The sequence below is a fragment of the Tenrec ecaudatus genome, chromosome 17, assembly GCF_050624435.1.
Source record: "Tenrec ecaudatus isolate mTenEca1 chromosome 17, mTenEca1.hap1, whole genome shotgun sequence".
Taxonomy (NCBI): domain Eukaryota; kingdom Metazoa; phylum Chordata; class Mammalia; order Afrosoricida; family Tenrecidae; genus Tenrec; species Tenrec ecaudatus.
Window position 1 is genome coordinate 44,029,123 of NC_134546.1, and position 24,775 is coordinate 44,053,897.

Consider the following 24,775-nt stretch of genomic DNA (forward strand, 5'->3'; position numbering starts at 1 on the left):
CTTAGAGAGGAAGTTGTATCATGAAGCCCAGGATAGAATGTAGATAGTCTTATTCCAAATTCTTAGGGTGGCATAGTGGTTATGAGTTGTGGTTGTGAGGTGGGCTTCAATCCACAAGGTCAGCGGTTCAAAACCACCAGCTGCTCCAAGGGAGAAAGACTGGGCTTCCTAATCCCTTAAACAGTAATAGTTCAAAAACTCACTGGGGCAGTTCTGGGATATCCTGCAGAGTCACTGTCAGTTGGCAGGCATGTTTTTGGTTTGGTTTTATTTTGGCATTTCTAGAACAAATAATTTGGTCATTCTATAGAGGACAGTTTGGTGCTCTCAGTGTTCCATGAGGATAGAAGGGAGGTAATTAGCTTGGACATGTGACATTTAGGCTGAGAACTGGGAAAAAACCGTCTGATGACCTGAGACTGTAGATGCGATTTCCAACTGTAGCAAAGAGCCCTGGTCGCCGAGTGGCAGGGAGGGTGGGGGGGAGAGGGGGTAGGCGCTGACAACGGAAGTGTTGGAGATTCCAACACACCAGCCACCCAAGAGAGAAAAATAAGGCAACATAAAAACGTACTGCTTTGAAAGCCCCACGGGCTGTTCTACTTTGTCCTCCTATAGGGTCACTAGCCCTTAGAATCTACTTCACAACAAAGGGACGGGGGAGGGCCTTGGGGCGATTCTTCCCTCAGAACAGCAGACAGGACAGTTTCTCACCAGACTGTTGTTGCTCACCACAGCCAGTCCAGCAGGAAGGCGAGAACAAGTGTAAGGAATCTGCTCAGGCTGCTGCCACCCTGGAAATGTATGTGGTACTTTTCACACCACTTCAGAAAACAGATCTCCCTTTCAGCCTCAGATACCTTCTAACTTGTTTTCCTCAGTTCTATCGGAGCCATTCCCCAAGGAAAGATGATTCGAGGGAGAGGTTGAGAGAAGGAATAATATGTTCAGGGGTTGACAATTATTTTGAACCCAGGTGCCCGGCTGGGACCGGAGTTATACATTGAACTGCAGAAGAGCGGCAGTTCGAAACCACCAGGCCCTCCCCAGCAGGACTGCGCTTTCTTCTTCTGTTAGTCAGTCTCAGACACCCACGGGGCAGATCCGCCCTGTCCTACCCTGTCACTGTGAGTCAGCAGTGACTCGGTGGCTATGAGTTTATTTGAATTCTGCGTTTTTGTTTTGCTTTTTAATCTCCTACAATATCTTAGGCAAATGCCATAATTTGAAGAATATTCATGCTATTTAAATTAATGACTTGTGTGCGTGAATTCATTTCCCTTTCCTCAGGGGTGTTATCAGCATTCCTTGCTGTTTCAGAACAATGGTGCACACCTTATCTTCCACTTTGATGCCCAGTTTACACGGAGAGATTCCTGTGGGCATAACTGGAGACAAGAGAAGGCTTGAGTCCTGAATGATTTTCCAGAGAACTAGCTGGGCTCCATCCCATTTTCACAATAATTGCCACATCCCAGAGCCGGGCACCACAGGGAGCCCTATCACACTGCTAACAAAGATGCCCTTTCACACTGCTAACAAAGGTCAGTCTTCTACAATTGCTTTTAGACAACATTGTCTAAGTTTTGGCATCAATCTAAAGGCTAAACCTGATCTACAACCCGAAACACTGCTTTCTTTATGGAATGGTACAGAAAATATTTTAATTAATTAGATGCTTTGTTGAGAAATACTTTGATCAATTCATGTGAAGGACATTATTGAGCTGGTATACATCTATGTCAATTTTTGAAAATAGGAAGGTGAGAGAAGTGGATGTTGCCAGGATGAATCCCAGAGAGGGAAATGAACTTGGCCAAGGGAGCCTGTGGTGGAGGGGTCAGTGGAAAGGCCCTGGCACTTACATAGTTCAGAGTGGTTATCTCGACCTGTATTTTGCAAATAGTTGATGTGGGGTCTGAAAAATACACCGCCCCCTACACACACACACACACACACACACACACACACACACACACACACAAAACTCCTTTGCCTCTATAAAGGAGAAGCACCGACTGAGGAGCTCTACGTGGCTCATTGATGCCTTTGTGGAAGTGGAAGAAACCATTCATGTAAGCTTAGACATATCAACTCAGAGACTAGCATCTTTGAAAAAAATTTACATAGAGCAATCACTTTCTCTGAAGAGTTGTTTGTCACTGCTCTTGAGTCTACAATTTTTCAAATTGTTAAGCCTCACTTTTTATAGGAAGCCATTTCTCACTGCCCAGTGATCCCACCCGTGGTTTGCGTTCTATGCTATTTAATTTTGCACATGGTACCATTGCCTGAGGAAGAGATTTAATCTAAGTAGATGAAAATGGAATGGAATCGAATTTAGACCAAAGCCTAGCAACCATGTTAATGATTTCATACCCCTGCTGGATGCTGTGCTTACAGCACCTGGTGCTCCATGATGCAATCTGATGTAAGGATCCCTTCTGTGTGTTTCCAGAAGCTTGGGTTAGGGAGTGGGAATCAGTATTTTATTGATGGGTGAGCATTTTCTTTTCTCAATTCTTAAAATTGGCAGGAGGAAGCTCAGCATGTTTTACTCATTTAGTTGACTCCCCTCCTTTTTCTTTCTCTTTTTTTTACCCAAGAATGGATTGTGACAAACTTTGGAGCCAAATGTTTCATTGTGCGTGCGTATGTCTTCACAGGCTGGTTGAATTAAGCTCTACATATTCATCAACATGCACTGCCAATGAAGACACAAATAGAGCCAATTAATATTTTTAAAACTCTGCATCTTTAGAACATTTCTATGACTGTGATGAACAAAACACCAAAGTAAGGAGAAGCAGCCATTGTCTCCGTGCTTGGGCACACTTCTTAAGGACATCTGTGCTGACTCCTGTTCAAGCATGGACGACTGCATTCTGAATCAAACCCAGACTCTTCTGTGGAAAAAAAATCTGAATTTTGAGATTTCCTTTTACGTGGAGAAACTGCTTTATCCACTCAAAAAGAAGAGGCGATTTATTTTACAGTGAAAGATTAATAGCAATGATTGCCTTGAGAATAACAATGTCTTTAAAAAGAAAGCCTAGACCCATATATCATAAAGATACTTTTAAAAAGGTGTCCTTTACTAAAGCAAAATAAACTCTTACCAATGGAGCCATGCTATGTATCTGTAAATCATTATATTAAAAGTTGAGGTATACAATGCAGTCTATTTATGCTCGAACCCTTTGACATCTGAAATTTTCAGGCTTTTAAATCAGAAATCAACATATTTGAAATCAGTCTTGTCCCTATGATAGTTTCATTGAATGTGTGGATATTCCAGTGTATGCTTTCATCTGTAACAAGACTGGCTTGGCAAAGCCTGAGAACATTAATAATTTGTCTGGGGGTCTGGAGGAAGACTTCCAGTAGGATTCAATCTTTCATGAAAATATTGAGTGTAGTACGCTCCCACCTTGACAGAAATCTCAACGCAGAAGTCGATTGTTGAGGTGCTCAGCACCAGGCTGGCCTGTCAACCTGAGCTCCACGGAGACCTTAAAGCAAATGGCCCTACTCTTTCATTATGCTAATGTCCTGTTCTGAGACAGGATTCCAGCCTGTAAGGTCTAAGAATATTTTAAAATTGAAAAAGGAAAAGGGGAAGCTTTCTTCTCTTTTCGTTTCCCTTATGGCTCACTTCACACGCATAATGACTTGGTCCTGTGTCCAGGGAAGCCATTGATCTCCACTGAGAATACATTCACGAAGAGGGCACGATAGACCTACTCCCTTCCAGGAATTCCACGCTTTGGCAGTGATGGGGTGGGGGTGATGCCAGACTTAGCAGGAGAGGGAAATGAGAACATCTAAGTGGCAGCTTAATGCTACAGCACATTGCATCATCTTACTCAGTTCGCATAAGGGCTATTTCTAGGGGGCTCAGGAAATTACCAAATTTTCTACGACAAAATATGGATGAAACAATAATTCTCTTATAAGAAGTCCTTGAGCACTTTTTTCTAGTGAGTCTTAAATTTAGTCGAGAATAGGATATCTTATTGAAATATAGACACACACAGGTAGGCACATATTTACATAAATTCAGGAGGCTATCATATCTTTCTAAGTATTCCCATAAAAACCTGTTTGCAGTTAAGGAGTCTAGTTTGCTCCAGTAATATGTGTTCCTCAGCATGAAGGGGTGAAGGTCAATTTAGAGTCTGAGAGCTTCTGTGCCATGAGAGATGCCACTAGACACCTCTGTGTTATTTTGTATCCACCATCATTGCAAGAGTGGGCAAGTTCCTAATGATTTCTGTTCCTCAGGTGCCTCCTATCTAAAGTAAGGAAAGTTAATGACAGTACCATTAATTGAGTACTTACAATCATTTAGGTGCTGGTCTAGATGTGTCTTTACAGATGCGTCTTCAGGTACATTGAATTTTTAATTTCATTGACATATAATTTACATATCAAAATATCCAATAGTTCACACACATTAAAAAGAGTTGTGTAATCATGACCACTATCAATTATAGAACATATTTTTTTCATTTTTGTGCTCATTATGAGCTCTCCACTTCCTGCCACCTTCCCCTCCCATAACTCCGGGAAATCATTAGTCCAGTCAGTGTGCCTGTAGGTTGAACTATCCTGGATTTCATACAAAGAAAAACATCCAAGGAGAAACAAGCAAACAGCCAAGCAACCACACAAGAGTAATAACAAAAGAAATATGGCTCTTTTTTTAATAGAGGAGAAAAGATCAGTTCAAAACTTGCCTCAAAACATATAGTAAAAGGGATCCGGGATCTGCACCAAGCCTGTCCTCAAAACCCCGTGTCCTTGCTCTTTCTCGACTACACGACACGCTCCCCCTGTGCTTGCCAGGCCCTGCAATAAAGGTTCTCAGAGAAATATAGAAACTGGAGTTTCACATCCAAGTGAGACAGCTGATGCTGTTTTTAAAATTCTGGAAAACAGAATGAAACAGGAATAAGAGACTAAAAAGCAAAAGACCATTCCTTGTGAAATGAAACCTGATCTTTTCTATCACGTTATAAGATATTTCATGAAAGACTTTATACTACGATAGCATCGAATAGGGATTTCAATAGTACTTCCCTTCCAAAGTATTCACAGAAAGAATAATGAGCTATTTTTTAAGGCAGTAATCTGATTTTTGAGACGACCTTTTTTTAAAAAAATGATTATCAAAAAGACCTTTTGTCTTTTTAAAGTCTAAGATAAATAATTATATCACTACAGCAATTTCAGGTCTGGGTTGCTTCCTGAAAACAGGCTGAGACAAAGGTCTTCAAGACAATTGGAAATATGTTAATTAGCTGATTGGGTTTTGCATAATATTACATTTCAGAGACATTCTGCTTCAGTCAACTGGGCGGGCAAAACCAGAGCAGAGGAAAGAGCTAGTATAGCGCTGTCCTCTTTGGCTCCCTCCAGCTCACTGTGCATCAGCGTACTGCTCTGCGAAGAGTGAATTCCTTACACTTTTTGAGATATTAGTTATGTATTTTTAAAGTAGTTCCACTGAAATCAATTTGATGTTTGCTTCAAGTTGAATCACAGCTTCTAGCTTCTCCTTCCCCCAATCGTATCTTGTTTATTATTGTGATTTCCAATGAATGGCATTGGGCTGATGGTGTATCTAACTTGATAATAGTCTAATTAATTATTGAAACCCGGGTCAGAGTTAGAAAAAAACAACAACTGTGGAATCTCGCTGATCTAGCAAATCTCTTTGAGACCTTAGGATCTAAGTGCAATAAAAAACTGCTGGACAATGGTGAGCCAGTGAGGCGGGGTATTTTGGCCTCATTAGTACTAGCATTTAAAAATACTGCACCCCCACAGGGGAAAATGTCAAGTCTGAGGCTGCTGTGTGCAGATGGTTGTGCAAGACGGCTGGATAAATCCTAATAATGTGCAAACCGCAGAATTAGGATTTCTGCGTTCTGCTGTGCAGTGGTGCCCACTTGGCTTACTTAGTTTACAGACAAAGGGTCAAGGGTTTCTATGAGGAAAACGAGGAGACAGGGGAAGAACAAGCTTTGGAAAGTCGCCGCGGGGAGGAAGGGCCTGTTCTTTTCACTAGATATTTGGATCCATTTTTTCGCATTCATTTACTCATCAAGAGTTATTACTTATTATGGCATATCCATCCAGACAAGGCACGGAGCTAGGTATATATAGTGATGAACGAAAAAAAATCTGATTTGGGCTCTTATGAAATTTTAAAAAATCTTATTTTATTGCTTTGGAAACTTCGGAATACTTAGCTTATCTTTGGGTCAAACAAACCATGAACTTCAGCCTGATTTCTCACTCCATGAATCTCGGGCTATGTTTTAACTTATTGTCATTCTCTAACGGACTTGGAAATTTGCTTATAAATAATAGCTACTTACAACTTGTAAAGAAAACAAATACTTCAACCTGAAATATGTAAAATCAAACACCATAATCATTATCATTATGCAAACATAATGTGCTACATACTAACTACTCAGTGTCATCTTTTGGCATTGAAACAAATGAGACCAGAAAAAAAAGCCAACTGCTCCTTTGAACCTATAGACCCATAAACAATCTGTATCAACATTCACTTATCTTAGGAGGCTGATGGGGGTCAGGTTATAAATCTTCAACAGCACACCAAGACCTCTGGGCTTCCTCACATGCTACTTACATAAGTGAAGCCGAAATGTGCAGCATCTGAGAGGCCTTTAGCTTTGGTGTTCGGTCAGCGCGCTGGCTGCAAAGCCTAGACAGTCAGTCTTCCAGCGGCATCGGGAAAACCTACACCAAACTCACAGCCATGGCGTCATGTCTGCCTCTCAGTGACCCGATGGCACAGGGCAGACCTGCTTCAATGGGTTTCCAAGGCAGTCACTGTGACAGTAGTAGATAGCTTCATGTTTTGTGGTTTCTAACGACCAACTTCATAGTTAGCGTCGGAACCCATGACACCACCTGCGCTCCCAGAAGCACTGCTAGGGGATTAGTAAGACACAAAGCACTGGGTCACTATCCCATTTTCTGCTTCATCAGATTTAGGGTTGGGCCTGAACATGTGCATTGTAACACATTTCCAAGTAACACTAATGGTTCATTGACTGACTTTTGAGGACTGGTGGTTGAAAGAATTTGTGCTTTTGGTTGATTGACTATGGGGTGTGGGGGTGTAGAGAGCGAGAAGATAGACATAAATAGATACCGAAAAACAGGCCTCTGACTCTCCCAGAAAGTGTTAAAATAGATAAGGAATATTATTGAGGGCATTTCGTTTCTTCCCTGAAGAAAAATAAAAACGGAAAATAAACCAATCGCCCTGTGTGCCATTGCCACAGAGAACTTGAGAGCAGCAGACAGTGCCTGGGCTTCCCTCCCTCCCAGAGCACGCGAGGGAACTCTGGGGCCTAGAGAGTGAAAGTAGTAGACGGAGTCCGCTTTCAGGCAGACAGTGCAAGAAACCGTGCAGGGAGCAGCTCGGTATCATTTCTCAGAGTTTACTAGGGGACATGGAGAAAAGAGGCCACGTCACTAGTCTTACTCTCTTGCAATTTCTATTTCATTACAAATTGACGACTGAACATGAAGTCTCACTCAGACAAGGGAAGTGATCCTAAGACTTGTAGGTTCTGTTGACATCTCTTCACTTTTCCTTTACTTCTACAGGGAAGCACTCTTCTACTGGAAGGTCTGGCTGGGTGTCAGAGCAGCCACAGGCGCCTGGCCAGGTAGCCCTGGCCATCTATGTACTTACAAAAGGTTACCTACAGACTTAAACACCGTATAGAGTAGGTTTACTCTGCATGCATAGGGTCCCAATGAGTCAGAATAATTAAATGACAACTATCAGTAAAATGTATTCTACTTGACTTCTTTTTTTTTCCCAAAACATAGTATCATATGCTTATTCAATGTTTGCTCTCTGCCAGATGCTGTTCATAGTTGTGTTAACTCAGCTAATTTAAAAACAATGCTTATAAGTTGCTGTTGTTATAAATACACAGAACCAAATACTACCTGGTTCTGAGCCATCCTCACCAGTGCTGTTATAATGGAGTCCATTGTTGCAGCTACTGTGTCAATCAATCCATTTGGTCAAGAGTCTTCTTGGTTTGTTTGTTTGTTTGTTTGTTTTTCTAATGTCTTCTTTCACCAAGCATGGTGTCCTTTTCCAAGGGCTCGTTTCTTCTGATAACATGCTTGAGATTGCTTTATGTCCCAGATTCTAAGACGCCTCGGACTATACTTCTAAGACAGACGTGCTTTTTATTTCTAGTGCTCTGTGCTTTGTTCTCTTCATTTGGTCATACTAAGGAGTAGCTACAATATAATCCTAATCAAGAAAACAAGGAAATAGGTAGCTTAGTGATCTGTAAGTCTGGAGAACTAGTGGCAAGAAAAAAAACCATCAAAAATCTCTAGGACTCTGTGACTGCGTATGTATATGGGTGTGTATGTGTGTGTGTGTGTGTGTGTGTGTATACACACATATAATTTTAAAAGCCCTATTCTTGTATGTTTGAATTTTTTAATCAACATTTTAATTACAAAAAATGCACTGTTTTCTTTACTAATACGAGACACTTACTATTTTTCTTTCAAATTGATCTGGCTCTTATTCCGTATTTCTAATTATGTTTCTACAAAATTAGGTTTTCAGAATTAAATTTAATATGTAAATGAAATATCTAAGAACACGAGGGTTGCTTTTACTGTTGAATATCAATTATGTTAGAAAGCTGGAAGAATTCCTCTATACTGAAACTGTGGTTAATGATAGCATTAAGGATGATTCATATCAATGTTAGAATTTCAGTTAGTGTGAAATAAAATGTATCCTTGGGTTGTTTTTCTCTCCACTCTCGAAATGAACCTTAATAAATGATCATAAATTGAGTACTTTCTAATGACAGCTCTTTTTTGCTGTTAAATTGATTAATTAAATGTTATCATCCAAGGTAGTCATCATTTTCATGAAATAACTGTCCAGGCAACTGAATTAAAACTTCCTAAGAAAGCTTGGGGCAATCCCCTGAGATCCAAGCTGAATTGTTTTAAGCTAAAGGTTACTTTTCTTGCAGTATGTATGCCTGTCATGGAAAAATCTTGATGTTAAAATCTTGAGGGAAGAGTAGTGGCACATTTATAATTGTCATTTCCCCCTTAAGGCGCTCTACAAAGACAAGGCTGGGAGACTGGGAAAGGAGTTACACTGGTTAAAAACAGTAATGGTCACGTGGAAAAAAAACCAGAACCGCATCACACACCTATACACAACCACCACCAAAAACAATCAGGAAACTATTAGAACTTACGGAAGTTGGAAAATGAGGACATGCCATCCTATAGAAGAAAATTCCAGTCAATGACGATGCCATCACCTCTCCAGAAACAAAATAAAATAAAACACTCCTAGAAATTTTAAAAGTTTTTTTTTTTTTTCTTAAAGACTTAATGAGTTGAAAAGGAGGCATTTGTTCTGCTGGAACAATAACTGTTAACGGAATGGGATAGGCGAGAGAACTGCCCTTTTCTACAGTCCACAGAAAGCCCCTCAACTATCAGCTCCCGTCACTTCTTTAAGAGTAATGGAAACAAATTGATTGTTAATTTTGTTTTCTGAGAATGCTCATTAAGAGTAGCGAGTAACAGAGGCAAGTTCAATCTTTTAAAATAAAACAGTAGATCACACCTTAAAAAAAATCCTGCACTCTTATTTAAACACACCCATGCAAGGCATCTAAGTCGTGTTTAGGTAAAGCATGGCTGTTAACTGAAAGATTCAAAGTTCAAGTTCACCAACTGCTCTATGGGAGAAAGATGTGATAGTCTGCTTCTCTAATGACTTGCAGCCAACTCTAGAGGCCTGTTCTACTCTTTCCTATAAACTCATTCAAAATCACCACCAGCAAGTTGATGCTGATTAATAAGTGCCCTATAGGAAATGGAAGAACAGCCCTGTCAGTTTCTAGGTCTCTAACTCCTCATGAGAGCAAAATGTCCCAACTTGCTCCCAAAGAAACCCTAGTTTCGAACCTCTGACCTTGCAGTTAGCAGCCTATAGGAGAAAAGCAGTTTGCCACTTAGACAAACAGGACAGGCCCACCACCAAGAATGCTGATGGCTCAAGGATGGGAGCTAATGAAGCAAGGGCTGGCCTGCCTCTCTTGTTTCCGGACTAAAGCTGCAGAAGACAGTAATCTGCCAATTTATCAGTTACTTCGTGTTCCAAACCTTATCCTTCCTTCCCGTCTGTGAACCTTGGCTGATGTGTTTACACTTCTTTGTAAACTTTCCAACTATGAACCGGCCCTTTGCGTTGCAGGTTATGTGCAGGGAATGTGTTTAAGCCTGCCCCTAGTAAGGAGTGGGGACCTGGAGTGCCTATGTTTCAGGAATCTCATCCCTGCCCCCCTCACTACACCTTTTAGCTGTCCCTTTTGTTGATAAGGTGGTACCCTTTCCGGGCCCATTGTAATACAAGACAAGAGCCGGTCTCAATAGCATCTTCCAGCAGCCCAGTGCATAACCACCGCATCCGCTGAGCTGCTCCTATGGGGTTTTCATAAGTGAAATCTACTGGATGGTAATGGGTTGGCATTTGGCTTTGGGGAAAGGGTCTTCTTCTTATCTCCTTGGCAATAACAGATTCTGAATGATTAAAGTTCTGAGTCCTAACTGCTTACTGATTCTGACTTCTGTTGGGAAGTCCGTGGGACACTATTTAAACTACTACCTGCTTAGATAACTCATTGAAATCAGTGTTTGTATTTTTAACTCTCTCACTGACATTGTATAAATGTTAGTGCACTGAAGGGAAATGACTGAGAGGGGAGAGACTAAGAGCCATGATGAAATTAAAGGACCTTTAATGGACTACACACAGCAAGTAATTTTGCTCTCCGGGGTGCACATTTAGTTAGTTAGATTTTCTTAAAAGTATTCTTGACTCCAAATTCAATGGACCAGAATGACTTTAAACAGTTCCACTGGAGACATACATCTTTGCATAATTATTTTAATGACAATTATGTATCAGGCAATTTCAATGTAAAGCTAATATACTTTAAGTATGGCAGGATATGTGAAATTTACAAGTCAAATATCTCCAGGGAATTTTAAAAGCACTTGCCTACATTTTAAAGTATAAACACTTCAACATGAAAATTATTACACCTGAGCAAGATTGAAAAGAATTGGGTAGAATTTAAAAGCATACTTTTAGAGATATTAGATCACAATTAATTTCCCTGGGGACACGTTCCTTTGTTACATTTCAAGAAAACATTTTACAAAGTACATTAATAAGAGAGTTTATTTTTCACAGTATTTCGCTAACCGTTCATTTTGGTTTGACCATGAGAACCTTGGGAAAATGGAAACTGGGCTTCAGTGCATGTGGCCCGGAAAGGTAAATTCTCAGCATGGGGTTGAGAAGGAAGGAGCCCGTACAAAACCCAGTTTCTTTAGAGAGAAATCCTTCCGCTGCAGTTCAAACGATCTGGATTGCAGCAGAAATAAAATTAAATTAATTCCTTACAATTTCCTCCAACTAGGTAATTTCATTGCATTTTTCCCAAACCACCAATGATTGACAATTATTGTTCAAGTTGAACCAGAATTATGGAAATAGATCTTAAAAGTTCTATTTATAGCAACATTATCAGAATTTTCTGATGAGGAAGGACAAGTGTTGGCCAAATGATAGTATATTTTGAATTTTTTTCTTATTTAATCTTACAAATGAAAGTCAAGATTAAGAGAGATTCACTGATACAATTTGATTTCCATGGTGGCAACAACCTTAACTTTCTTGATGGCTACTCACTGTCCATTGGTAGGGACACTAGAAGACAAAGTAGAAATGCTCTTGCAAGTTGTCCAGGAAAAACAAAACAAAACAAAATTCTGTAACTCTTTATGGGAGTAGAAAATCCCATTTTTCTCCCTTGACAGCCCTCAGGGGCTGTTTGTTTCAAACTGACATTTTTTTCTGGTGGCAGCCAAACTCTGAACCACGACAACACACGGGGGTCTTCCCGCACCAAGAAAAACCTGGCTCCACTCCCTCTCCATCTCCACCTCCGCTCTGCCATATATATAGTTATCTAAAGAACGTCTCAAATTTGATACTAGCATCAAAAAGAAGAAAATAGAACTAATGAGTAAATAAAGCTTAACATCTGGGGGGAAATCCTTTTAAAAAGCCAACATGGAAAATTTAAATGGATTTTTAAAACAAAGGAGTGCAACAAATGATAACACTATAACAAATGTAACAAGACAATCTAACAATATAAAACAACTAAAGGAATGTCATGATGTTTACAGGACCAGTTTCTGTAGCATAACAATTTTATCACATTGAATTTCCATTTTTAATTGGCACGATGTGTCGTTTAGCTTGCTGACATGAGATCCTTCCTGTAAGGAAATAATTCTTAAAATTGAATTATGAAACAATAAAGGTCTCAAATAATTTAGTTGGCTTATCTGTCCTTTTGGAATACAGTGTAACTATTTTCCTGAAGGCTAAAGGATTGGAATTGCTATTTATGTAAGAAAAGGATATTGATGATTATTGTAATTTTTTTAAATCCTAAAAATCAGGAGGAAATTATATAATTAAGGCATCTTGACTTAAAACTAAATGAAAAAGGATATTAAAATAAGACATGTATTAATGCTATCATTTCTTTAAGGACAGACGAGGGAAAGTATCACACACAAAAATTACCTAAAGTTAAAGTCAAGATACAACTTAATTCAGTGGTTAAAGGACCTTGATGTGGAGCTCTGACCAGTTCCGGAGCTGTAATTACCGGCAGAGGTATGAAAGCTGACACAGCCTGGAGACCATGTTGTCATCATCCATAAGGAAAAGTAACTTCAGTTTGTCCCTTAACGTGTCTAATGAAAAGGAAGCCTTATCAGTATAATTTCAATTCCATAAAGTCAGATAAAATGTGTTATATCCCTTCACATTCAGTCAAATACCCAACACATTCTTTTATCTTCTAAGAATTCAACACATGAATGTTGAGTGGGAGGAGTCCTCGTGGCGTAGTGGGTAGACATTGGGCTCCTAACGGCAAGGTCAACAGTTCAAAATCATCAGGCCCTTGCAGGAGAAGGATGGCCTTGCTCCTTCGAAGAAGATTAGAACTCACACGGGGCAGTTATACTCTGCAATACCAAACCAAACTCAACGACTCACAGCGAACCCCTGTGGGTTTCCATGGTTTACGGGAGTGGAGAGCCCAGTCTCCCGCGGAGCTGCTGGTGGTCTCAGACTACTAATTGTGTGTATTCCGCCCAACGTGTAACCCACACAGCGTTGCTAAGTCCACATCAACTTGATGGCAGTGAGATATTGAATGAAGGACTCTGGAGTCATTGTTGGGTAACCTTTACGGTCTGTGGTTCAAATCCATTAGTGTCTTTGGAGAAAAATGAGGAGGCTGCTCCCAAGATGACTTGCAGCCTCAGAAAACCTACAGAAAGTCACAATCTGTTGGAATTCCCTGGACAGTAGAGGACTTGAGTATGGATGTTGACATGAAATTTCTCATTAATTGATATCTGTAGAAGCTGAGAGCTCACTTTAATTAAATACATTATTCATTAGTTTAATAAATATTTGATAAATACCTGTTATAGTCTAGGTATTATGATATGTTTTAGAATGTAAAAGTGAAGACATTTGAAAGCGTTTGATTTTTAAAATGACTTATTTTCAAGGCTTTCCAGATCTGCATAATTTCCGTTATTTAATAACAGCATTGTGATTGCATTGTTGAACAGAATAAAAATCAACTGATAGGTCAAAATAATTTTCTACTCAGAAAATATATTACTCTACATTTGTGTGACCTTTGTGGACAAATAACAAGGAATTCAAATTTCTAACATATCCTATTTGTGGACAAATAACAAGGAATTCAAATTTCTAAAATATCCCATTCCCTAGTAGAAAAAGAATCGATGCATTTGAATCATGGTGCCTGCAAAGAATATATAAAGTATCATGGACTGTGCAAAGAACAAACAAATGTCTCTTGGAAGAAGCATACCAGAATGTTCCTTACAAGCAGGGATGGCAAGGTCTTTGTCTTACGTACTGTGGACATCGCCATAGACCAATCTCTTCACAAGGACGTCGTGCTTGGTACAGTCGAGGGCAGCAGTAAAGAGGAAGGTCCTCAATAAGATGGACAGACACAGTGTCCACATAAGAACAATCGTGAGGACAGCGTATGACTGCACAGTGTTTCACGCTGTGGCACATGGGATTGCTCTGAGTCCGAACCAATCAAGGCACCTAACACCAACAGTAGAGAAATTCTTTCTTTATGGTGACTACAAATTATCAAAGGCGTTGTATTTTGTATTTCACTCACCCAAGTTTGAAATTGCGGAGTGGGCTTGACATGCTCCATCGCATGCCCCACCTCCCAGTGTCTACATTGTATCATTAAGTAAGCATTTTGTAGGCAGACATTTAAATTAGTTTCTTAGGTCATCCGAATTACTGTCTAATTATAATTCTCCTTTTCCATCTTGCTTATCTTTTGCATAAATCTTATGGTTTGAGCTTTTCTTATCTCGGTCTCCATAAAGCAATCTGGGTCACCCAGAGCATCCTCTGACTTACCATCTTCTCTCTTTCTCCCTTCATGCCAGGGATCAAAATCCTCCTGAGATTTTTCTCTTCTCTCGCCTCCAAAGGCAGGCTCTGATTCCATTCCTCATGTCCCACCCATCCTGGTCTGTACACAGCCACATGTAGCCCTTTGTTGGCACATGTCATCTCATTGCCTGTCTCACAAACCCTCAGTCAATAGGGCCTGTGTCTTGGTCCTCACACATCCTTCTGAAAAGGCAGTGCTGTACTGTGAATGAGGCCAATCTACTTTGCTGAGTGATGTATTTATGATAATTTTTGAGACACCGTGAGACTTTAAAGTGCATTCTGAATATACTGGTATAGTGAATATAGTGTTAATGATTCATTTTACTGAAAGCTTATAATTGTGGAGAACTTAAATATTCATCTGTAGTATAAGATAAGCACTTATTAATGAGACTAGTCCACTAATTAAATCTTTTGTTTTCAAAGTATTGGGAATTCGAACATTTCAAGCTGTTTTTTAATCTACAAAATGTGTCTCAGATAAATAATAGAACCTGCGAGAGCAAGAATGCGGTAGGCTTGATTTGCTTTTCTTGTGTCACAGGTTGGCTGCCTTTGACAGGATGCGTTCTCGCTACTTTTCTGATTGTTCCTTTTAGTGGCAAATGTTTTCCTTTCCCTACCCAGACCGGTTTACATTTTACACAGGTTCCAGCCATTCCAGGTTTTACTGTGTATGTACAATGTAATTATAAACACCCCGGTGCTCCTATTTTGTGACTATCTGTGACTTATTATCCCCTCCTTGGGTACTTCTGAAGATTTCAAAAGTAAAAACATTTTTTTTTTTTTCAAATAAACCTTCTCTGGGTTAAGCATTGAGCTGCTAACTGCAAAGTCCACATTTCAAAACCACCAGCCTCTCTGGGAAGAAAGATGATTTCTACCCCTCTAAGGAGTTATAGTTTTGGAAACTCCCAGGGCCAGTTCTCTTTGGTCCTAAAGAGTCACTATGAATCCAAATTGACTCGATGGCAGTGAGTTTTGCTAAGTTTAAAAGATTTTCTATTAACTGAATTATTATATCATTTCCCATTTAAAAATGACTACCTTCAGGGCATCTTTTAGGTAAGCAAATTCTATAATGGGCTTACACAGCTGTATTGCTTTCTAAAGAGCATGGTGTCACTTCCAAACAGGACTGTATTGACATAATTTCATGTCAACTTGAAGATAGGAAAGTGTGGGGGTGGAGTCTAGCTTGTCAATCAGGTCACGGCCTGATGGTGCCTCCTTGTAAGCATGGCCTTCTCAGAAGGAGAGTCCAGGGAACCTTTCTCCTCTCTCTCTGCCTTCACCTTATGCTGGAGAGGCACACGGAGACCTGCTCCAGCCATGTGATGCAACCAATGCTATTGGATCCATTCAACCCTGCACCCACCAGCCTGTGGTCTTCCTGCATTCTGCATCATTGCACGTTGTTGTGTGAGTCTGAAGAGTGATTTATGGACTAGTATCAGACTTATCAACTTGATCTGGACTGGGCTGGGATGTTTGCCTGATATATAATAATATCAAAATTTTAAGGATGTTCTATCAAGCCTGGTAAGAATTGTAAAGCATTGAGAGTGGTTTCTGGAACATAATAATACTAGACAAAGAGTTGTTTCATACAATAAATAACCCATAGTAACTAATAAAACCTCTAAGTTATCCTGTACTGTAGAACAGAAGCCGTGTGTCTTGAGACAATTGCAGATTTACTACATACCCACTGCCAGAGAGCCAATTCTGATGACTCAGAATCTGAAACTGTAAATATTTGTAATGGAAAAAGCCTCCTATTTCTGGTTCGTGGGTTTACACGGCTGACTTTGGGGTAAGTAGCTCAATATGTAACCCAATAAATATTTTCATTATTATAATATATAGCTTATATTAGTATTTCTATGGAGTGATTAAAAAGCTAAACCTCCAACTTGAATATAATTGAATTCATTTCACGTCTGGCAATTTTGACAGTTGGGGGGTAACAAAATACATTGGTTCTTTGTGATTTTGATTTGAGAGCAAGGTCAGGGCTCTAAATCACTATAAGCCCCATTTATAGTAAAAACATGTAGAAATGCTAAGCCATATCTGCATTCTAGACTATTTTGGCAATCTATACAAATTGCTTAATAAACCATAAAAGATTGAGTAATTTTTCAAAACACCCTGACTGCAGCTGTGAGGTCATTATTAATTATTTCTGAACATCTATATTGTACTTGGGAAAAAAAACACTCACAAGTATTTTTCTGCATTATAGCCAAGGGCTGTTCACAGGAGATTTATGATCCTCAGTGAGAAACAGTGCTGACCTAGCAAGCGCCTCCGGGGAGGGCGTGGCTTCAGAATCCTGAGAAGGAGCTACATGGTTATTGATTATGCTACACTGTCTTGACTACAGCCCACCCATTGCTTTACGCCAACAATTAAAAATGCATCTCTTTATTCAATTGATAAGTAAGCTATTTGATGACAGGCAGTCTGTTCTGTCTCAGATTTTTTTCATAGGGAAAAATAGTATTTTGCATACTGTAAACACACAACACACACACACATCCCATTTTGATAGGATTTATTCCAATCCTACAGGACACAGTAGAACTGGGTCTCCAAGACTGCAAAGCCCGAGAGGGGCCGAAAGCCTCCTCTTTCTCGCAGAGCACGCCTGGTGGAGTCCAATTCCTGGCCCTGTAGTTATAACAGCTCGAAGTTTAGCCCACGGCACCATCGGGGCTCCAGCAAGTGTCTTTCTGAGAGAAACATACAGCCTCATCTTCTTCCTGAAAAGCAGCTGGTAGGTTTGAAGCCCTGACTTTGAGATTAGCAGCCCAATGCTTCCCAATAGCACCGCCAGGGCTCCTTAAAGAAAAAAAACAGTACATGTAGATGCCATACAAATCTTCAATAAACGCACTCACATATGGCAGCATCACATGTTTTGCAATCCCCCAAATGACCCTCTAACCTTAGCTCTGCTGACACTCTGATAACCATCTTGCACTTGGCTACCATTTCTTACTTTAAATAAATATACAGGTTATTCTACTTAATAAGATTGTTAAAGGGACTATTAAGATGCAGACACTGTTTACTTCCATTAAGTGTAATCCTTACAACCACATTGCACAAGTAGTATTTTCGATCTCTTTTATAGAAGAAGGGACTTAGTCACTACAAGTCCATAGATTGAAAAAACAAAAAACAGAACAAAGGTGCAGCGTACTTTAGAATTCCCCTCTTCTACATTCCTTTGCAATCACTTTCTATTGGGGTCTTATTTTAACAAGGATTTTTAATAAAAGGTGACAACGTTCTAGTAAAAATATCAAAGCATTTTATTTGTTTTTATTTAATGATTTTTCTAGCAAGGGATGGTCTTTTCCCTAGTGCCCTAGTTGAAAAACTTTGGGATAGAGGAAAAACCTTAACATCCGTCATGGAAAGAGGCTAAATCTAATTCATGTAGTCTCTCTTTGGAGGTCTCATCTTTCCTAGGAATGGCTAAATACACCCTTGTCTACAATCTTTATTTTATTTTGTCCACTAAATTCCTTTATATTTTCAAATACTATATACTGAGATATAGAAATTGTGTTCAATAAGCAGAAACTGTCCAGTCAAATTCACATAGCTGTAGGGAAACTATTAGGTGAATGAAAAAACTGAAACTGAATTGATCATAAATATCAAATGTAAATATATATATCAGACCCAACGTAGTGCTTTGGGTGAGTATCTGCAAATCGTGCCATTATGCTCAGTGTACCACAGTGTACCACTGTGCCGTTACGCACAGAGCCACCAGTGAAGCATGTTGCAGCGTTAGCAACAAGATAGAGGAGCTTAGCAAAAACCACGCTTTGTGGGGAGATTGCAACTAGCAAGTGCATTCGAGAAGTATTCTCCTAGGCACCACCTCTACTGAGATAGTATTACATAGGTGTTTCATAAATGTTAATTAACTGTGACCACCATATTTTACTTCTAAGAATTCATATTTAACTAGCAGACACTCATGGGTCTCCAATATTAGAGCCTCTGAGACTATAAATTCAGCTCTCAAAGTCAGGCTGCCATGTTCCTTGGTATTCTGTCTTTGTTTGCTTGTTATGTTAAGAGGCACGTGGGTGTGAAAGGCACGGATGCCACTCTTTAAGAAATCAGAGCAAAACAGTCCACTAGGTAGAAAAAAGAACAGAGCATTGTAAAGCTGTTCCACATAGGAATTAAAAACAGAACAACAACAACCAATACTGGCTTTTTGAAGTCTTATGCAATCAAAGAGTATTTTGAATTACTTGGAAGTTTTTTTCAAACTCAGACCCCCAGGACCCAGTGGTAGCCAAGTGCCATTTTCAATTTGTCCTGTGAGTACACCACCTGTGCAGTAGCTCAGGAAAGGGTAGAAGGTTTGATGGGTTTGGTGTTTTGTCAAGTGACTTCTTTGATCAGTACCTGCACCTGTCACATGGAGGCCACTCCCCCTCCTTGACACGGTGCAGAGCTACAGCATCTGAACGAGCCACCAAATTGTGTGAAATCTGTTTGCTGCCCTGGCTTTTCACAAAGCACCATGTTTCTGGAACTCCAGGGATCACACCCAGCCCTTCAAAGAGAAGGAGTTATAAGGATTTAATTAAGGATGAAGAAGAAATTGCACATTCATTTGTACATGTTTCACGATGTCAGCCACAGAGGCCAATAAACGGCAAAGCCTAGCATGCTCCTGAGAACCTTTCCTCAGATCTACCTGGGGAGAAAGCTCATCATTTAAAAATAAGACTCTCATCTGAAACATTGATGCCCATCCTCTTACCTTATTGGGTAGGCTCTTGCTTCCCCCAAAGGTTCTCATAGAAAATAGAAATTTTAAGGGTGTTATAAATGCCTCTTTTTCAAAAAGTGAAGGAAGGTTTATGTGCATATTTGCCTGTTTTTAAAATTTATTATTATTTTAAAAGAACTGAACTCAGTTCCTAAAAGAACCATCCTATGAGTACAGCCAGTAGAGATTATTTACTTACCATTTTTGCTTTTTATTTTTTTAAATGAGCGTGTAGGGAGTGCTGGTTATAAAGTGAGCTGCTAGCTACAAGGTCAGAGGTTCTAATTCACCAGTCACCTATAAGATAAAAATGGGGCTATTTGCCCTTGTAAAGCTTTACAGCCCCCAAACCCCTAAAGAGCAGATCTACTCTATCCTACAGGGTCCCCAGGGGTCCGAACAGATGCAATGGCACAGGTTTTCAAATTAGAGTGTGAGGACTGGAACCAGAGTATCTAGCACAACTCCCCAGATCTGAGCAGATCTTTCAAAAATATAAAGATATTTTATCCACCCAATGTGCTCTATCCCTCTGTTATAAAGGCGAGTCCCTTCATATGGTAGCCCGAAAGCAGACATTATGGGGAAGCATGTGGGAAATAGAGGCACAGACGCAGGGCTAAGATGAGATCGCTATTTCCAGATGCCATGGGGGCCTATAAAGCGGCTTCAGAACAGTCACGCTTAAAAGAAATAGAAAGATAATAGAACTTTCCCCCCAAACTTTGGGGTGCTTCCTCGTATTTGCATTATTTCTGTCTTGCTTGCGGTCCCTTCTGGGTAGGGGTGGATATTCGATGAGTTCTCTGTTTCTGCCTTAGCGTTGCTTGTGGTCCCGAGTTGCCCGGATGTGCTCTCCACATCGGTGGAGCTGGGTCTCTTCTCCAGGAAAAGAACCAAGTCAGGCCGCGTAACGGCTTGGATGCTACTGCGAGAAGCATTAAAAACATGAACTGGAGACTTTTCCTACTTGGGATGACCTCGGGCAAGGCTTGCCAGGCAGTAGTTCACACAAATTGGACTTCGGGGGAAATAAAAACACAGTTTTGAGCGTTGGTTTAAAGGTTTCTTGTCCCAGTATTCTGCGACAGCCATGGAAATGAATTCCAGGGACATGCGCACAATGACTCAGACGAATGGCTTTCTCTGCCCCACTTCTACAAACACGGGAACAGCAAGAATATTTGCTTCGGAATTACAACAGATCCGAGAATCACAGTGTATCTCTCTCTCTTACCCTTTTCTTAGGCTTTTATTTTCTTTCAGTAATCAACAATTGGTACAAGGTCAGAATTAAGAACATTTTATGGAAATATCTGAAATTTTGTACGTTGGCTCTTTAGAAACTAATGCCCCTCAGCCAGGGTCAGGCTCTTTCCGGGGCTGATTGCAGCGCAGAGCGCGTGCATTCGGAAGAGCGGACAGACACCTTTCAGTCTTTTCCCTTTTTTCTGCCCCAATGAAATAAACGAAACTGAAATAATACTGAGTACGCAAATCTTCCTGCCTGACAAACACTTCTCTCCCACAGGTGGAGCAAGCTCTGAGCTGCATGTTGGTGTCGGGTGCCGTTGCGTCAGCGATGCTATGCAGATAGCAGAATCAAGCATGGTATATTTTGTTTTCAGAATAAGAGTATTTCCTTTTTAGACACTAAGAAATCTGACCGTGATAACCAGTTTGGGAATTTTTTTCGGCAAAAACCTACTGTAGATAATGAATCAAGTCAGCTACGGGAAAATAAATAAATAAACCACAACCAACATCACTATGAGGGTTCTGCTCACTGGAACTAACCAAAAATTAGTTTCCACAGAAAATGAGCTTTAACAATCCCGGAGTCAAGCCCTGGGGAATAATTATGCCAACAGGAGGCAGGTTTCCTTCTGGAAATACACAAACGGAGAGGCGCGGAACAAACTGGGTGGTTCACTCTGGATCACTAATGGACAGCCTGTTCCTGACAGACTAGATGGACTTATTAAACCAGGTGGAATGCTTGGTTCATGTGCATATACTTAAAGTTCTAGGAAAGTTAGCCAAATGAATTTTTTTTTCTCAAAAAGTATTTGCAATGTGAGAGTCAATTCAGCTTTGAAGTATTTTATGAAAAACTCAGACTGATTATGCACACACACTAACTTTAAATTTCATTTTTCCACAAACTTTTGAAAACTATTTGTAATCTCATCTTAAGGAAGGACTTCAAAAAATCATGGGAAAAGTCACAGGGAATTTCTGAAAGAATATGCAGGTTTCCATGAACGTTCTGAAGCCCCTTCATGCTTTCTGGGAATTTAATTTTTTTGTTCTCCTGACAGATGTATTTCTCCGTCCCTGCTTTCTGTTGAAAGATTGTGTACAGACGACTCCCTTGCTTCGCTTTCTTAGAGAAATAGAGAAGGACATTGGATAGTTTGCCTAATGAGGCTTCCGTGACAAATTCTGAAACACCTCTTTTTCCTTTATGTGGATGGGTCAAACTGGCTGCCCTCAAGTCCATGCCAACTCATAGTGACCCCATAGGACCGGGCAGAGCTGACCCTGGGCATTTCTGAGTCTGTAACTGTTTATGGGAATAGAAAACCCTGGCATTCCCTTATGAAACATCTGGTAATTTCCAATAGCTGATCTTGCAGAGCAAAGAGCAACCATTCCGCTACCAGAGCTCCTTACATATATGCATAGATAATCCAAATAATAATGGTTATTATATAAAAGTGTACCGAGCGCTTGATTAATGCAAACACTTGACATGCATAACTTCTAAGAGGAAGTTTGGAGATTCAGGTCTATGCCCAGCTGCCTTAGAGAAAAGGCCTGTTGATTTCGTTCTGAAAAAGCCATCGATGGGAAGCACCAGAAACCACCGTTTGACGCCACTGCACATGGGGCTGCTTGAGTGGAAACCAACTTCACAGGAATGGGCAATTAGTCTAAGATTCTATGCAATTACATACGCATAAAACGATGTTTGTTCAATCGGAAAATACTATTAAACTGTTGTAGAAAATTTAGAACAAGGTATCTTTTTAACTAAAATACACACCAAAAAGAGTATGCAAAAGAAAGCCCCACCACCATCAAAAATAACTTAAAAGCATAGATGGGAATTTCTCTACTCAGAATTAGGTTAGACTACCTAGTATCTCAAAAATCAATTTTCCTGACACTTAAGGAGACATTCCTTTACATGTTTTCATTTTTTAAGTAAAACATCTGGGGATATTTTCTCACTCACATCAGACACACATGTAGTGAATCTAAAGTCACCATTATTTTATTTGCTTTTATTCCTGTTACTCTGTTAGAATTTACGAAGTCCACAAGAACAAAATGCCCAGGCTATTTGTCAGATGCTTTGCATATATTGTATCTTGCTAAGAATACTGCTTTTGGCCAAATATTATCATTCATTTTTCATAGTTGAAGAAAATAAAGCTTAGACAATTTGAGTAACATTCCAGGTGGCCTAGCTGGCAAATGGCAGAACTAGTGTTTAAACCATGTTTGTCAGGCCCCAGTACAGTGTCTCCCCATGCCATCCAGAGAGAAATAGCAAACCATAACAGGCTTTCTACGCACCGCGTCCTACACATAAAGCTTCAGCCCAGAGTCGCTTGCTATGAAGCTAAAGAAGAACCCATATATATCCCCAGTCTTTTTATTTCAACTTGAATAGCATTTGGAATCCCTGATAAATATTAGGTTCGCGTGTGAAAACAAAAAGATTGAAATTCCCAGATCCTCTTAGGAATTCCTTAACCAGGTTATTCTTGATTTCCTTTAACATTATGTGCTTTTGAATAATGAGTGGCAAAAATAATAGTAAGTTATTTTTCTGTGTCAGGGTTAGATAACATTTTCTAAAGCGTCGTACAAAAACAAAAGATTAATTAAAAAGAAGGTACATAAAATACAGAGTTTATTATTATTAACCAATACCTGTGATCGGATCACATATTTCAATAACAGAAAACTCTCTAGCTGATTAAAAATTGAAAATAAATCCTCTGGTAGAAAGTCAACTTCAAACTACTGTGACCCCATATGAGTCAGAGTAGAACTCTGTAGTGTGCTCAAGGCTGTAATCTTTGTAGAAGGAGACCTTCACATCTTCCTCCCTCGCAGTGGTATTTCTAAGATTAAAGCTTTAACCACCATGCTACCTGGATTCACTGTCATTTTATGATAGTCCTTTCAAAAAGAGATGATATTAACACTAAATGAATACCTTTCTGATGACTGTATAAATTGAATGACATTTAAACTTCTATATAATATTTAGAAGCTATCATACTTTAAATGAAAACCTAAAACTCTAGTAATTGCTTTAATGAAGTCTTGATCTTTGTTCTTTCAAAAAATATTGCAATTTTTTATTTATTGTTTCAAAACATTACATTGACATTAGTTGAATTTGTAGGAATAAATCCGGAAATACTCACCTTGGGCATTAGGGTGTATGCTGCTTCCTAAAAGTTCCTTCTCCTTTTCAAAGAACAATAACCACCACAACAAACATTCTATTGGTTTTCCTTGATTTGGGATTCATTTTGAAATTGCCATCATTTTTGATAATTCAGATTTTAAGACATTTTCATAATTACTACGGAGCTGTCCACAAAAACATTCACATCTTTTCTCTCTCTCTCTCTGTTTTGGCATTCACAAGCATCTGTACACAGTCCAACATGAAGAGTGGCCCAATGGTGGACACCAGCGAACAGTCGTGAGTGCTGTTCAAACGACGTAAAACTCATTCTCAGTCAGCATAACAACACTAGGCAGAATCATGTGCCAAAGTGGCAAACTCAAGAACATATTTTTCTTTCAAAACCGAATTCCTGGAACACTATCCAAAAGATTTCCATCCAAAGTATATCATGTGTGTCCACAGTGTCATATTTTATTCTACTTGCAGTGATGATGTCACAGGATCGTGAACCTAACATCTATAACACGACAGCATTTACAAGCAAGAATGACTGACTAGTTCATGACCAATGTGCCCGAGCCCTGCTTCCTCAGGATGTCAGCTATCCCTGGTTGCAGGTGTGAACATGTCCTGCTCTTGCTTCAACTTGACATCTGTGAGGTCCTTTCTGTCAAAACATCTCTCCATTCGCTGCTAATCTTTAAGCCGTGACAGAGGATGATAGTATTTACCTGTTATTTTGATTTCTCAAGTGAATTTTACTTTTTGGTGAGATTTAGCATTAAAAAAGAAAATATAGTTTCTGGGTTTTTTTGTATGTATCATTTGGTTTTTATTT

General features: G+C 39.7%; 1 protein-coding gene across 18 annotated transcripts in view; it reads right to left on the reverse strand.

Moving 5' to 3' along the window:
- The window catches only part of NRXN1 (neurexin 1), a 1,245,618-nt gene that overhangs the window by 1,062,514 nt on the left and 158,329 nt on the right, over positions 1 to 24,775 (reverse strand). The window contains exon 4 of one of the 18 annotated variants that reach the window (XM_075535212.1): positions 14,641 to 14,662. The exons of the other annotated variants lie outside the window; for them this stretch is intronic. Within the exon in view, the coding sequence (XP_075391327.1) occupies positions 14,641 to 14,662 (22 nt within the window). The remainder of the gene's footprint in view (positions 1 to 14,640; positions 14,663 to 24,775) is intronic. 18 annotated transcript variants of the gene reach the window in all.